Consider the following 17,594-nt stretch of genomic DNA (forward strand, 5'->3'; position numbering starts at 1 on the left):
TAAATAGAAGCAGAGTTCTTTACAGTAAGCCTTAATTTTAACCATCTCTCTTCAGTGGGGGAAATTTCGACATGTATATTATATAAAAACACATGCGTATTCGAATGCAGCATTGTGTCAAAATTTCAAAGGAATCGGTAGGAACAAACGAACATTACAATTTTATTTATATAGATAGATAGAAGATGATCTGCTTTAGTTCATTTTCACAGAAAAGCAAACTTAGGGCATCATACTCGTAGCGCCATCTGTTGGACATAAAAGCCTTAACCTAGATTATATATTTTAATTTATATGAATGTTTAACGGAATAATATACAGCCTATGTCCACCCTGAGGTTCCGTTCTAAATATTGGTGAAAGAATTTTTGAAATCGGATGAGTAGTTTTGGAGATTACCTGCTGCATACATACATACATACATACATACATACATACATACATACTTACTTACTTACTTACTTACTTACTTACTTACTTACTTATATAATAAACGAACTGGATAAATATACTAATAATAAAACACACCTTTAATAATTAATTAATTAATTTTTATTAGCTGGATTATTAAAGGTGTGTTTTATTATTAATACTTACTTACTTACTTATAAACATTACCTCTTTATAATATTAGTATACATAAAAAATGAGTGTGAGTAATAAAGGTAGTGTTGAGAAAAAAGGCTCATCAAAGAGTCAAATAAATAAAGGTACCAGGAGAACCTACGATATGAATTTTAAAATTATGGTTGCAAACGAGGCAGAAAGAATGAATAACTTGAGGGCTTCAAGGAAATACGGAAATTCCAGAAGTAAACATCCGCCTATGGAGAAAAGATTTAAGGAAATATAAGAATGCAAATTCTTCAAGAAAATCTTTTAGTGGACCTAAAAAAGGAAGGTTTAATGAAGTTGAGCAGCAAGTGTTAAAATTCTTAATAGAAAAGTGAAATGAAGGGTGCCCAATATCCAGTGAAGTCATAAGATTTAAAGCATTAGAAGAGGCTGCTAATTTAAACATTCCTAGAAAGGACTTTAAGGCAAGTATGGATTGGTGTAGAAGAATGATGAAAAGGAACAGTTTATCACTACAACGGCAGACAACTCTCGCGCAAAAACTTCCTGACGACTTTAATGAAAAATTGTTGGCTTATCAGCACCATGTTATATCATTACACAAAAAGCACAACTACAGTCTTGGAAATATGGGAAATGCAGACCAAACACCAATCTATTTTGACATGCCTTCTGACCTCACAGTAAATAAGAAAGGTGAAAAAACGGTCTTATTGAAGTCAGCTGGTTATGAAAAGTCCAGAATTACTGTTATGCTTGTTGTTACTGCTGACGGACAAAAGCTTCGATCTTACGTTATATTGAAACATAAAATAATGCCCAAAGAAAAGCTGTGTCCAGGAATTGTTTTTCGGGTCCAAGAAAAGGGTTGGATGACAGAGGAGTTGGTATTAGACTGGTTGAATGTGATATGGGGGAAACGGCCAGGTTCTCTGAGAAACTCCCGCTTCATGCTAGTCCTTGATGCATTTCGAGGCCACCTTACGACAAGTGTTAAGGAAAAAATTGAGGCATTGAATTCCGATCTTGTAATCTCAGTTGCAAGTCTTGGATATGGTGGTTAATAAACCATTTAAAGAGAATTTTCGAAAAGGATACAACAATTGGCTATTATCGGGCAATCATCCATTGACATCTTCAGGAAAAATAAAAAACCCTCAGTCTCTCTTTTAGGAGAATGGATTGCGACTGTCTGGCAGAAGATCGAACCTGAATCGATAGTTAAAGGTTTCAAGAAATGCTGCATTTCCAATGATTTAAATGGGACGGAAGATGACATTTTGTGGGAGACTGAAAGTGTGAATGAAAATACTGATGATACTGATGTGACATCAATGAGTTCTCATTCTGAAAACAGTTCAGATTCTGAATAAACATTTCCGTTTTTTGTTGTTACTTACATAATATTAATTTTGTTTTACATTACTTAATTTTATTGACATGAATGTAACCTGTGTTATTAGCTATAATTACCTAAATAAATGCTTATCTGATTGAATTTTACTTTCTTTGAATTCTTTTATGAGTATTATTTTTTTTCTAAATATCTTTATGAAAATTTCAGAGTTGCGTTAAATTCGGGGTTGCGTTATATTTGGGCTAGTACAGTAGTATTTTTTGTAATAACGTATACACAGCAATTTGTTTCTTCTTTTGTTTTGAAATTAAACACTACAAGAAAAAAATAGCACACACATTTTGTTTCTATTTTCATAAAATGTAAACAGACTTTTTAAAGCTACAACTGCCATATGACATTAGGCTAAATATCAGCTATAACAATTATAAATTACTGATAAATTTGACCAAAGAGTGAGACATTAGGCACCATCTCGTATTAAATTTAATAATTACATTTGTGGTGTAGTAAACACTAGTATTGTGTTTTATTCCAAAGACACATGGCAAATTTTCCATCAAATTCCTTTATTAGTTGAGTCGATACGGTACATTGTTTTGTACTCGTTTCGTGCTTTGCCCCTCTTCAGTCAACTTTTGGTTACACTTTGTATAATTTAAAAACATGTAAAATCTGCTTTAACCTTTTGTAAATAAACTAGTATATATTACAAATTAAAAGGTTAAAATCTTCTTCTTTAGGCATATTTTGATACAACACAATTGTAAACATTTTTAGCTGTTTCTGTCCCTTTTTTATGGTAAAAAGGAGGGTGGAAACAGTTAAAAATTTTTATAGTTGTGTTGTATCAAAATATGCCTAAAGGAGAAGATTTTAACCTTTTAATTTGTAATATATACTAGTTTATTTACAAAAGATTAAAGCAGATTTTACATGTTTTTAAATTATACAAAGTGTAACCAAAAGTTGACTGAAGAGGGGCAAAGCACGAAACAAGTACAAAACAATGTACCGTATCGACTCAACTAATAAAGGAATTTGATGGAAAATTTGCCATGTGTCTTTGGAATAAATCACAATACTAGTGTTTACTATGCCACAAATATAAAACAGGACACAATTTTAAAGAACAAATTAATAATTCTAATTTAATAAAATTATTTTAGATTATACTGGAAGTAAAGAATCTGCCCAGAGTGGGACTTGTACCTGTAACTCCCGCTTGTCATGTGAATGCATTGCTGATTACACTACCCAGACCTCCAGATAGAAATAATTATAATTTAATTATTAAATTTAGTACAAGATGGTGCCTAATGCCTCCCTCTTTGGTCAAATTTATCAGTAATTTAATATAAATATTATAGCCAATATCTAGCCTGATGTCATATGGCATTGTTGTAGCTTTATTGTAGTGTATCAGGTTTTGTAAAGATGTTTATATTTGCAGACTTTTTAAAGTTTTTTGTTACTATATGTTAATTCAAACTTTTAAATTGAAAATTTTTTATGTAATTGTAATCTGCTCTATTAACATAACTTATCTAAAATAATTGAAGTTAAAATTCTAATAATAAGTTATTTTGTTATTAGTTATTTTAGTAGCTATTTAAATGTCTCAATTTTTTAACTACTACAGTGGTACCTTGACTTATGAGTGTCCCAACTTAAGAGATTTTTCAAGATACAAACTGTCTCTTGTCGATTTTTTTGCTTTGAGTTGAGAGCTAAAGTTCATATTACGAGTCAGCTTCAGATACCCTACTGCTAGTTGGTACAGCGAACGCCACAGCAAACCATAGATTAAGAAAAAGAAGACAGAAAACTGCTGTAATTTCGTCATTTGTGTTACTCTTCCAATGTCTGACAGGCTAGTAGTTTGTAGAAAAACATGTGATCAATTGACGTAGGCATTAGTTCTCTTCTCTGTTGTGTGCAGCACCAACATCTCTCATTTCTGAAATTTTCCATCTTATCTTTCTTTAACCTGTCCTAAGTTCTTCCCAAAAATATTTGTGTTGACTTCATTGACCTGCGTGGGTGATCCTGAATATTTTCTTGTTTACATAAGAACATTTTTGATACTAGATGTCGCTATGCATCATGATTTTTATATTAAAACAAACTTTTAAAATATAATTTCTTTTTATTTCTATATTATTCAATATATTTATTTTGTTTGTGAAACATAAAAAAATAATTTTTTAGGATACAGTAAACACGATTATTATTTAAAAATAAGAAAAAAAAATTTTTAGGCTTAACATTGATGAAAATTCAACATGGTGTCACAGGCAACAAATAAAAATTTCAACATCGAATAGGAAATCAGTTTATTGCAGTACATTCTACTGTGTTTTTATACAATATTCATTATTTATAAGTACATTTTTCTTATTTAGAAACATATAATAAAAAATTGCAGGTGTTTTGGGAGTGTCCAGAACAGATTAATGGTATTTCAATTCATTTCAATGGGGAATATTGGTTTGACATATGAGTAATTTGAGTTATGAGTTCCATCATGGAATGATGGAACTCATTCCATGATGTTCATTCAATGATGTTACAAGTTCATTCAATGAACTTGTAAGTTAAGGTACCACTGTATATTAAAAACAAACAGACATTCTTCCTCACTGAATAATTTAGCACAAATAGTTAGGCTACATATTTAGTGTTAATTTTGAGAATATTCAGTTATGTGAATAATGTAAGTATATAAATATTTGAGAATACAGCTTCCCCTACTTATGAACATTCAATTTACAAACTTTCATATTTATGAACAATTTGACCATACATTTAAAATTTAAATTTCATGTGGATTCTAACCTTCTCTTGCTGGTCTTGGGGTGGCATCAAAGTCAGCCTTTTGCCAGTAATAAATAATTATAATTAATGTGGATTTATTTCTATTGTGTAATTGTCATTTCTTATTTTTGTGTGAATTCTGACATTCCATCACCACTGATGAGGTGACATTGAAGTTGGTAATGCTGGAGTAATGGTAATTTTTCTATTGTTTGCAATTTTTATAAACATTACCATTAGTGCTTCAAAAATATGTCCAAAACATAGCAGTAAATCTAACAATGGTGATGAATGTAAGAAGTAGGTTCTATGACCATGGAAACTAAACTTGACATGATAAAACTAAGTGCATTATGTGAAAAAAGTATGTTCAAAGCACCTACTACTAAGCAATAGAGAGCAGGTAAACAAGTGTAATGTATTCTATTAAGTACATTAAAGGATCAAACATTAACAATACATGGTTATTCTGTGTACAAATGTAATTTCTAGATCAATTTTCTACTTATGACAAAACCTCACCTGTTCTTCACCTGAACCTAACCTGTTCATAAGTAGAGGAGCATCTATATTTAAGTATAAATTTAGTTAATTCTTTAACTTCAGCATTAAAATAATTCATTTTTTAACTTTTTATCTCCCTGTCATTTTAGAAATATCGCCATGAAATTCCATGCTATTGGGAAAATCAACCTGGTGGTTGTCGTAAACCACATTGTGTTTTTTTCCACACTAAACCTCGAAATCAGATAAATGCCCAATGGGGGGAGAATTCTGCAAATTGTAAGTATACTAATTAGCTTTCTTATAATTTTTCAAGATTTAACTAACATTACTTTAAAAAATTGCATAGGCAATTATGCAAAATTGCATAATAATTCAGTAAAAGAAATTATTCATTTATGTTTTCTTATCTGTATCACTATAAAGAGAGAAGGATATAGTAGCAGTTTATAACTAGATTTCATTCCTTGTTTTGATTTATATGATAGTATAATACTTTAAATACAGTTACAAAATTTAAGAAAAATTCTTAAAAGTAGACAATACATAAATGTCTTCTAACTGTGTCCCTTTGCATGCACGTGAGGAAATCAACAGTTCCATGGTGAAGTTAAGCTTTTATTTGAGGCTACTCATCTGTCTCAATATGTAAAACATTAAAAACATCCCTCTGGTGATGGCATAATTAAAAATTAATAAATACATTTGATAAAAATTGCCAGGACCAGTAAGTTAAAGTAAGTAACCAGTAAGTGTATGTATTGTCTACTTTTAAGAATTTTCCTTAAATTTTGTAACTATCTGTAATTGTAACTGTAATTAATTAATTACAGTTACAAAATTTAATTATAATTATATAATTAATTATAATACTTTACATTAGCTTTTGTTTCAGCTCCAATAAAAACATTAAGCAAACAAGTTATTTTTATTGAGCTGAAATGAAAGCTATTTTAGCATTTTACTGAAATTAAAAAGGATGAAAAATTTGAAATTTAACAAAATATTGTATTAAAAAAGTAAAAACAACTAAATACACTAACTAAATCAAATACCAGATTTTGAAAATTGTTCTTCTACAGGTTTTATAAAAAATTGTAAATGCTAATAACAAGTAAAATCATCATTATGTCTGACCCTACTAGATATACAACTCAAAACCCACTTTCTCTTCCACCTCATTGACCTTTAACCACCAAAATTTAATAGCATCAGTTTCCTAATACACAAACCTCCCCAGAAAATTTTGACAAAAAGCACAGGAGTTATTGAGTTATTAAGCTTCAAAGAGGGTGAACAAAATTGTGCTTTTCTGTGTGCACAGATGCTAACACCCATATATATATACAGTTTAACCCGATTATAACGACATTGGATGTAACGACAACTCTAATATAACGTCAAATTTTTTTATCAGTCCCACGATTTTACTATACTAGATAATGTTAAAAAACCCGCTTGTAACAACATAAAACCCTGTTTTAACATCATATTTGAAGCACTCTCAAATTTACAAAATTAAATTATAAATTTTATTTATCAAAGAAAATACTACGTATTCAGTCCTAGGGTCAGAATCCTAGGACTCTGACCCTAGGGACTCCCAGATTGTGGGTGTTACTGTCACCACCTGATTTGGTGGGGTGAGATGCGCCACCCTTTAAATGATGTGACAGTGGGTTAGTCTGCATAGCTCTCATACTTGTGTTGTAGTTTAGCATCAAATCAGGTAAAATGGCTAGCTTAAAAAGGAAAGCATTAACGTTAGACTGCAAAGTAGAAATAATTAAAGCAGTTGAAAGTGGAAGAAAAAAGGCAGATGTATGCAGAGACTTTGGTTTAGCAAATTCTACAGGTCTCGTAAAACTTCATCGGAAATAATGAACAAAATCTACGACTTAGAAAATGACATTGATAAACAATTTTTAGGTGAAAAATGCCTACAATCTAAAATAACTGACTTTTTTTAAGTGAATATTTTTATTGTTTCTTTTTAATTGATATACATTAATTTAACCTAAAAGTGAAAGATATTGGACTTCATGTCTATTGATAGATAAGCAAGAAACGAGAAAATTATCATCCAGGCGTTAATAACACCTGGATGATAATTTTCTCATTTCTTGCTTAATTTAACTTTTTGTTGCCTTTTGATTCCACATTATTCTCAAAACCGAAAGTGCCGCCATTATCGAAACTTGACATATAAAAATTTCTTATAAAAGGTAATTTTTGAAATTTTTAATTACATCGTTGTAAATTTAGACATAATAATGTAAATAAAGTTGATTTAAACATTTAGTTTGCAATTTTATACATACGATATTAAATTAGATGAATTTTATAATAGATTCTTAAACAGACCTGATACTTTTATGGGACTGAAATTATGACCCCGCAGATAACGACACTCTGTTATAACGTCAAAAAATTGCTGGTTCCATGGATGACGTTATAAGCAGGTTAAACTGTATATATATAAAATCCCCAACTTTTTTTGCATTTCTAGACATTTAAAGGTCCCCTGACTCCAAAACTGTAAAAATTCTTGGGAAGGTCATTTTTAACATATCATCATACTTTATAACAGGAGTCAGGAAAGTAAAATCTTGACATCAAAATTGAATAAACCAGGCTATTAAAAATGAATAATGTCATATTTTATAAATATGGGAAATAAGTAATTTGAAATGAAGTACTTAATTTTCCTTTATTATTTTTATCAAAAATATTCTTCTACATTTAATAATTAAGTTAAGAAGGGTACTTAACAATATTATATTCATTATTCAGGTAAGATATTACATATTTATGTACTTCTTTTTGTAAAAAACCAAATTAAACATAGCTTAGTAAAATGTAAATGTAATAGTAGTAATCAGGGAGGAACATTTTAAAAGATTGAGAAATAGTAATTTACAACAAATTAATAAACCAATATATGTAAGTAAAGATTTTTTTTTTTTGTTTTAAGATTATTATATTTTCAATTTTTAAGTGAACATAGCAAAATTATTTTAGAAAATTAAATTATTAGGTTATGTACCAAAATATTAATAGTATGTTAAGATGTATTTATATTGAAAAATTTAATGCTTATGTTGAAAACTTTAAAATTTTTAGTAATACTACCAGTCGCAGACAAACCAGAAAATATGGCACCAGAAATAAAAGAAGTGAAATCAACAGAACTGTTATTGTCAAATGATGCTGAGTTAACTGATAATAATTCTATTTCACAAGTAATTGAACCTGTTGTTGTTAGTATTGATGAAGGTATGCAAATTTTTTCATTAAGTTTTAGTGAGTAAAAGCTTTACCAATTTTATTAAATTATTTCAGAATCTGATACCGAAAGTACAGTTAGTATACCAGTGAAATTCAGTTCTCCAGTTAATTGTCAGAGTTTGCGACAGATTACTAATAATAATCAAACACCAGTGAAGAAAATTACTTCCAAAAGTTCTAAAAGTATGTTTGTAGTTTACATTTACTTAAGTTTTTCTGACATTGATAATTTACTATTTATGTCATTTATTGAAATTAAAATTTGAATATAGTGTATCAATAAATTGTGAACAGATATAGTTAATCTTACCTAAAACATATATCTTTTCTAAGTAAGAATAGACATTTATAGTACTGTATATTTTAATTGTATACATCATAAAATATTAATAATTGTCTACCAATTATTTATATTGTAATGATTAATATTACATATTTTCTATTAGCAGTTATGTTATTTGAACACTATACAGGTATCCTTTGATTAACATGATTAATTAATTTCTTGATGCCACTGCATATATGAAAATCACATTAATCAAATACAGTGGTACATCAGTACTTGTCCAAACAATCACAATCGCCTAGAACAAAATTTTCAGTTAATAACAAATATTTTTATTTTAATTTTGTCATTCATAAAAAGTTTTTTTATGATAAAAATGGATTATAAATTTAAAAAAATGAAATCTTAATGCTCCCTACCTCTGTCAGACAAAATTTTCCAGTTTGTCAGATCATCATGTTGGTGATACATTAACATTTTTTGCAAGTTCACAAGAAGTTGATTTTTATCAATTTTTTCATGAAATTTCTCTTCAACAGTTTTTGGATGCCCTGTATGTTTTGCATCCTTTAGTTCAAAGTTTCCTGAATGAAACTTTCAAAACCACATTTGATAAGTCTGAAGTTTAGGAGCATTTTCCCCATACACACTAAGAGTATTTTTTACTGTTTGTGTAGCATTATGTCCTTTATGAATCTTAAAAAACATATGGTACATAATATGCCTGTTATGCATTTTATCTGCAGACATTTCGATTTGATTTTACACAAACAAAACATGAAATAGTTTTAAACTCAGCTTCTAAACAGAGAATACAATATTACATTAGGACAGTGGTTCTGAAACTTTTTTGATTCTTGGCATCCTTGCTAAATTCAGATTTTCTCAAGGTGTTCTATGTCAAATTCTAACAAGCGCAATTTGCAAAATAGGGAAATAGCCAATATCTTTTTAATTAAAGAGTTGGGACGTTAAGTAAAAAAAATAAATAAAACATGTATTTAAGGTAAGAAAAAAATATAATTGAACAAATTCGATTAATTATAATTAGTGGAATGAATGATCCTGTTGATCACTGCACATTTTCTCAAACCTTGGAATCAAACTGGGGACAGCCATTTTCATTTCACATCTGTGTCCTCATCCAGCTGCAACCCAAATTTCTTCCTTTATATTTTTTCAAAAACTTTATCTCTAGCTGTATAATTAAAAATATTTAAATTTGTCTGTATTGTAGATAGATAAAACTCTAGGAAAATTATTTGAATTAAAAATTAATAATGTGGATTTTCCCTAATATATAATGGAAAACTAAATTTACTCTTAAGCATTAGTTGATTCTTAATCATCATTAGTAAAAATAAAATTGTTATATATTTGTAGATGTAGCCAAACAAGATAATGATCTTGGAATAAAAACTTTAGAACAAATCAGACTGGAGAAGTTGTTGCATAGGGAATCATCCCATATATACAATACAGGTAAAAGCATTACCTTTTCTACTTGTACCAGTTACTTGAAATAACTTGAATAAATTTTAAAAACTTTCTTATCAGATGATCAGACTGTTGCAAGTGGAAATATATCTGTTTCAGCAGACGAGTCTTTAAAAGGTATGTTTTATTCTATAAGAATTTTGTTACAAAAAGATTTCACTGAAGTTTCAGTTGCTTGTTTGATTGTCTTCATTATCAATTAGTATGAACAAAATTATGGGAAGTTTGAAATTGATCATTTTGGATTAATGGAACATGGAATATATACCCATGGTTGGCTACAGTTGATATAATTACCGTATTTTACGGACTATAAGACACTTTTTTCTTCGAAAAATTGCCTTCAAAATTCAGGTGTGTCTTATACTCGAAATTAATGTAAAAATGTCCGGTGTTTGATTTAAAATTCTCATGTCTTAAAATTGGCCATATATTTGATGCTGCGGGAAACCTATCTCTATCTGGTAACATTGAATTCAACTGGCAGCAGCAGTGCACCGATGCGACGAACATGAGTTGCGAGGTGTCGTGATAGAATTGTCTGGACTTGCGATTCTCGCGCTTTTTCTCTTTTCAAACGAGTAATGGTTGTCACCATAGAAACTTGGATCACGAGACGACCGGTGGTTCTGAATCCATGACCGCGGATTGGCCAGCGATCATCGTGTGATCAGTGGATGTCCGATAACGCTACTAAGTGTTGAATGGTGGATCAGTGTTTGCTTCAATCCGTATAAAAGGATTGAATTTAGGCAATAAAAATGGTAAAAATGTTATTTTTTTAAAAATTAAAAATTAAGTGCATCTTATAGTCCATAAAATATGGTAATCATATTAGTTAAAATTTGTTTAAACACCATTTTTACATAATTTAATAATTTTTAATTTAAAAAGCAATAAATAAGTTTTTCCAGTAGAATGATTATTTTATAAATTACTCCAGTTATTGTAGAATTAAATTAAGTGACAATTCATTAGTGGAGGAGCAATTAGCAAAATTAACAAATGATTAAATACACTCTCACCAAAAACTGGAACAAATGATTAATAGTAAATCTCTGTTATTTCAACATATGAAATTAGTATAAAAAATAATTCTACTATAAATATGTGGATTTTAAAAAATTTAATCCTGTTTTTCTCTTAGTTTCAGTTCAAACATTTGATTCACAAGATTTAAGGAATCGTCTCAAACGAAAACACAATTCAAATGTTGCACAAAGTAAGTCAAAATAACAATTTTATGATAAGTTGATCAAGTAATTATAAATTGAAAATAATTTTATTGACTTTTCTTTAGATAATGAAAACACTGTTCCAAAGAAGAGAATTCTTAGGCTAAAACAAAATCGTAAGTTAATTCCAAGTAAGTATATAAGTGTTAGAATATTTTAAGATTTATGTTCACAAAATTCTTATAAAAGCAAGTTGACCTTCTGACAAAATATGAGTCTTCTAATGGGAGTCATTACAATCACATTTATATAAAGATTGGTTTTATAGTTTTTTACTTGCCATCATAATTGTAAGAATTTTGTAAAGTTTTTAGTTGGGTTAAATATTTTATATGATATAATAGTATATTATTTAAAATTAATGATTTGATAAGAGAAGCAGACATTATAAAATTTTTTAATATATTAAGAAATGAAAATCAAATACATTTCTAAACAGTCTTTCTCATTCTTTTAACTAAAATAAATTAGAATTATGCAATAATTGCAATAATTTTAATTTTCATTATTATTACAAATAAATAAATTAGAAAATCATTTTGGTTCAATAAATATTTAAGATTTTTACATGTAAGAGAATTGCTTGATGGGAGGTTTAAGTGATATGTTAAAATTAAATATTAAATTTGTTATACAGTGTAATCATAAAGTCACTTCCACTGTGGGCGGGGAATGAGAGGAACTTCCAGGAATGAAGTAATGACATCACACACAGGTTCTATGTCAAAAGAGTAACCATGGATTTTAATAAACTCACATTTGATTTGCACTCAGTTTTGAGATATTCACTCATACGTGGTTCCTCAGATTCACACAGGAAATTCATTTTTGACATTATTACATGAGCAGGAGTTGCGCTACAGTGCCAAAACTGCCATTTGGCACTATTTTTATTAAAGTTGTGATAGAGATATAATCCTGGTGATAAAACCCTAGTCCACTTTGTTTCCACATTCAGCATGAAATTGAATCACAAATCACACTTCAGCAAAAAAAGCAAAATGTCAAGCTTCTGTGTAATGGGAGTACTGTGTACCACATACCTAGCAATGTCGACATCACGTGGCAAGTTCAGACAGGAAAATAGGAAGTGACATTGAAAGCTGAAGGCAGTTTTGTGCAATGCCACCCAGCATGTCCAGATTGGGGATTTTTTTATTGACTGACAGAAAATTTGGGGAATTTTTTGGGGTGACCTTTTTTTTTTCACTTGACTAAAATAAAAATTTTGACAGGTTCTGTCACCTCAAAATCTAAGTATTGTTATGAAATGTGTTATTGGAATTATTAATTAAAAAATTATTCAAAAATTATTCCTATTGCTAACAAGAAGGCCAGATGTTCAGGTTTCCAATTTGAATAAAAGTTGGTGAGCACATAGTCTTGAACACAAACTTCTGGTACCTAACATCTCTTATTCACTTGGCTATCTCCTTCAGGAACTGAAACTTCCATATTTGTAAGCTAAACGCTAAATTTTCAGAGGCCCATTTTTTGGACACACTTGAGAAATGGGTCCTATTATTTGTACTGTACAAGAGCTGTTTGTGTTTAAGGCTATGTGCTTACCAAGTTTTGTTTGAATCAGAGACGAACTTCTGGCCCTCTCCTTAATGTGTTACTTTTGCTTTTCAGACACCAAACTGATAAGGCTACCAGCACCTGCATTAATCAGTAAGTAAAACTGGTGGCAATAAATAATTTAAAACTGGCAAAATAGTGGCAATATTTTTAAATTTTTCAGAGCAACCCCTGCATGAGGTGCTGGAAATATTATCCTCCATTCTCTATACTTAGCATGATGAGAATAAGGTAGAACTGAGGCAGTTTTACTCAAACAATGTTTAAGGTGTTGAATGACATCAATAATTAACCAACCCACATGGGCATAGCCCATTGCAGAGCAACTTTACAATTGTACTGTATAATATATTTACAGTGGAATCTCATTTTAACATTTACTCTGATTATTATATGTTCATTTTTAGTTATTCAAACTGCTTTGCTTCAGAAAAACAACAAAATTGAACAATGTAAATTGAAGTCTAAATTATATGTTAAAAATTTTTTCCTTAAAATTGAAGTTAAATCAAAATCACATTCAAGTTATGCTTTTTAACATTCACAGGAGAATGGGATATTGAGTGAATTTTGTTTTGAGTTTTTACATGGCAACAAGCAAAAAAGCAGTAGTGTTAACCATTCAATTTTTATAGTAGTAATTCTTCTATTACTTACATTAAGTGTAAACAGTATTGTTAACTTTGTAAAATAGAGCTGGCAGAAATACAATATTAAAAACATAAAAACACAAATGGATAATAAAAATATCTTCTTTACTCACCATGTCCAATCACCAGGTACAAGCTATTCTCCACAGGTGACAGTCCCTTTACAATTAAAAATGTACAGTGGAACCTCGGTATACGACCTTAATCCGTTCCTGATGTTTGAACTTATACCAAATAGNGTAATTCTTCTATTACTTACATTAAGTGTAAACAGTATTGTTAACTTTGTAAAATAGGGCTGGCAGAAATACAATATTAAAAACATAAAAACACAAACGGATAATAAAAATATCTTCTTTACTCACCATGTCCAATCACCAGGTACAAACTATTCTCCACAGGTGACAGTCCCTTTACAATTAAAAATATACAGTGGAACCTCGGTATACGACCTTAATCCGTTCCTGATGTTTGAACTTATACCAAATAGGACGTATACCAAACCAACCTTTCCCATAAGAAGTAATGTAAAAACTGTAAGGAACCAAGTCTGAGCTTTATTTTTATTTTGCTTTCATTATATTTTGTTTGGGGCTTATGTTTAGTTAAGACGAAGGTTTCCTCACCATTCACCTTAGTAACTTAAAAATAGAAGAAAAACCAACTCACCAACGAAAGAAAAGCGCCGTAGAAAAACTCGCGCACACTTGCGCTTCCCAAGCGGAAAAAAGTAAGTCCGCACCGAGGAAAAGGGGGGGAAGACCCCACAACCCAGTTAGGAATCGCTAAACCTTAAAAGAATAAAGCATCCCGATAATTGTTAAAAAGAATAATGTAAAAGGTTAGCAAAGTATTGTCGGAAAATAATCTGCCAGATAAACGAGAAAAATTTAATGTTACAGATAAGTATGTAAATGAGGAGAGTGATCTCATTCAGAATTGTGACGTCACCTCACGCTATAAAGCCTCTAACTCAAGTGAAAACGAACGAGGTGAATTCCTGATAGCAACGAGCTTTGGTGAGCTTCGTAGCAGTGAACGAGAGAGATGTCCGATAGGATCAAATAGTTCCAAGGTGATTTTGAAGTTATTCGATTTGTGGATCGACGATTATAGAAAGTCTTGAGAGTTTGAGGAAATAGGTTCCTAGTATATTGAGGTGACGATTAGGATCTTTAATTTATAAGAATTATTGTTTATAAGTTAATTCTTTGATTTTGTCAAATTCCAAGGGGAATAGAATTAAGTTAGAAATAGATTGATTTGAGTTTGTCGGATTGATTCTTGTTGAATTTCATTGAATAAATTATTGTTTGATTTTTACTAAATACTGTATATAGTTTATTACTAAAAGTTTAATTAAATATTTGATTTTGTTATTGACAAACTTTGTCATTATTTAATTCGGTGCACGCTTAAAGTCCAGGCCTGGCACACTAACGCGAATCCGCGTAAAGTACCCGTTAGGGAACGGCTATTTCCGGCACACAGTAGTGTTGATAATCGTTGGAAAGTCGGAAAAATAATATAGTACTTTACAAAACGATTAATCCGTTCTCATGTAAAAAAAAAATGGCTGGCTTTAAACACCTTGCTATCCTGGCTAGTTCCTGGTTGATTCTTCTGAGATCAGCATGTATCTTTTTAACTTTCTCGCAAATAATTGCTTCTGTTGCTACTAGGTTTGCCTTATGTTTTGCACATTTCAAGTGATTTTTAATGTCAGTTCTGATACGCCGTCGCCAGCACACTGTTTTTCAGTTATCCAAAGCAAAAGCAATTTCTCAACATGATATAATGTCTTCGATCTCTGTTTAGAAATTGATTTAACTCCTTTCCCGACGTTAGCAAATTTAATAATGTCTTTATTTTTCATGATGTCGATATTGTCATTCTCAGAATACGGTACACAACAGTTAAATCTCGAACACGCATGCCACCTTCATATTTCTCAACAATCTCTTTTTTCTTGTAATTCTAGTCTTTTTTTTTCTGTTTTTTAGTTTTCTGTTGCTTTTCATTTGTTTTTTTGCAATTCATGATTAATAAAAATAATAAAATTTTACTTACAAATTAAAATCAAAAGAAATTTAACAAAGTAATAAACCATGGCACCGTGAACATCTAGTCTGGTCTAATACACCGATAGTGCAACTTGTTCATAGACATAGATTGTTGTATAATTGAATTAAGTCGTATACCGAGCAAAATATGTTTCGTAAAAAAAAAAGGACATATTCTGAATTGGACGTATTCTAAAACAGATGTATACCGAGGTACCACTGTATATCCCATATAATCAGTATATTTGTATATTGCCGTTAATTAACCTACTTCGCGTTGAATTTTCATCGATGTTAAGCCTAACAACAATAATTTTTTAAAATAATAATCGTCACTATTGTATCGTTAAAAATTAGAAAATTAAGCCTTGTTTAAATACTGGCCTCCTTTTCATGGTCAAGACAGTGTTGCCAGCTAAAAAACACAAAATTTAACAAAATTAATATAAAAGTAGCCAAGACATAGCCAATTATTGTAGCGCCACAGTACTAGTGGACAGGACATTTGAATTTGCCGACTAGAACGCTGTCGGTTAACCAATGTGACGGTTGATCGGGGGTCAGATAATCAATGCTCTACTGTATACACACACACATTGGAAATGGACATTAGTTATTCACATTTTCTTCTGTGATACAAGTGTTTTGAATATAAAAAATGTTTGTTAAAATTTTGCATATTTTAATTGATCATTGAGTGTCCTTCTATATTTAATCTCAAATTTTGTTATAAATATACAAATTTATTTTCAGCACAAGATGGAACAGTTGATTCCACTGAAAACACTATTGTTGAATCTGCTTCCAATTCAGAAAGTAAACAGGATTCTTCTCCCAAGAAACGTGAAACAGGAAAAACAATTGCAAAAAGAAAAATCATCAGACGGCCTTTGTTTTCTTCTAAAAGAAATGATTCCAGTAATCATTTAACACTTCAGTTGTAATAAATGTAATAAAATTATATCTAAAAGCCTTGTTTTATCTTTTGAACAGCACCAGATTCCAGTAGAGAGAAATCTGAAATTGCATTAATGATGTCCAGTAAAGACGATTCGAATGGGGTGGAGGATACTGTCAACGTGGCGGTAACCCACGAACACCCTGCCGTTTCGAGTTCGTTGGATGTGCCAAATTTGAAAAATAAAGATGAAAGGTAAACCAAATGTTGTAAATGTTTTTAAATTTAAAGATTTTAGATCTAAATTCTGTATTCACAGATTAGATCAAGGATATCTAGAATTAGATTCTAAATGTCATAGCGGCAAAGGATTTCGGAAAGAATCCGAGAAAAAACTATCACACCCGGAACAAAAATGCACGATTAGCAACGATCACAATACAAAGGACAGTTGTATTATTTCTGAACATAAATTACAAGAACAGACTAAAAAGAAAACGGATAATTCTGCTTCTGGGATGAATGACGACTTAGACGAACTGTTATTGGATAATGACGAGGGAGATTTAATACTCTATCCAGAAGATAACATGGAAAAAGGAGATGAAGAGTTGTTACAAGAATTAGAAAAAATTATCAATAGTAGTTAATTATGGAAACTCTTTTATAGTCACATGTTCTTTCATGCACGTTGGCAACATTCTTCACATCTTTAAAACCAGAAATGCTTGATTTGCCCATTTCAAAAATTGTTTGTGAAGATAAATTTTAGATTTATGTACACTATGTATATATTTCAAATTAGTAATACAATTTTTTTTTATTAAAAAATGAAACTTTAT

At 30.2% G+C, this 17,594-nt stretch overlaps 1 protein-coding gene across 6 annotated transcripts in view; it reads left to right on the plus strand.

Annotated features, from left to right (window-relative positions):
- The window catches only part of LOC111633477 (zinc finger CCCH domain-containing protein 11A-like), a 54,145-nt gene extending 36,574 nt beyond the window's left edge, over positions 1–17,571 (plus strand). For 2 of the 6 annotated variants that reach the window (XM_023378055.1, XM_023378056.1), the window contains exons 4-14: positions 5,404–5,533; positions 8,378–8,530; positions 8,597–8,725; positions 10,212–10,310; positions 10,386–10,442; positions 11,473–11,547; positions 11,626–11,691; positions 13,196–13,234; positions 16,608–16,772; positions 16,848–17,007; positions 17,072–17,569. In XM_023378055.1, the coding sequence (XP_023233823.1) occupies positions 5,404–5,533; positions 8,378–8,530; positions 8,597–8,725; positions 10,212–10,310; positions 10,386–10,442; positions 11,473–11,547; positions 11,626–11,691; positions 13,196–13,234; positions 16,608–16,772; positions 16,848–17,007; positions 17,072–17,402 (1,404 nt within the window). In that variant the 3' untranslated portion in view covers positions 17,403–17,569. Of the gene's footprint in view, positions 1–5,403; positions 5,534–8,377; positions 8,531–8,596; positions 8,726–10,211; positions 10,311–10,385; positions 10,443–11,472; positions 11,548–11,625; positions 11,692–13,195; positions 13,235–16,607; positions 16,773–16,847; positions 17,008–17,071 lie in introns of all 6 variants that reach the window. The other 4 variants (XM_023378050.1, XM_023378052.1, XM_023378054.1 and 1 more) reach the window with 4 other exon arrangements.
- Positions 17,572–17,594: the final 23 nt, after the last annotated feature.

Source organism: Centruroides sculpturatus, unplaced genomic scaffold, assembly GCF_000671375.1.
Source record: "Centruroides sculpturatus isolate CEXI.00-Female unplaced genomic scaffold, Cexi_2.0 scaffold618, whole genome shotgun sequence".
In the NCBI taxonomy this organism is placed as follows: Eukaryota; Metazoa; Arthropoda; class Arachnida; order Scorpiones; family Buthidae; genus Centruroides; species Centruroides sculpturatus.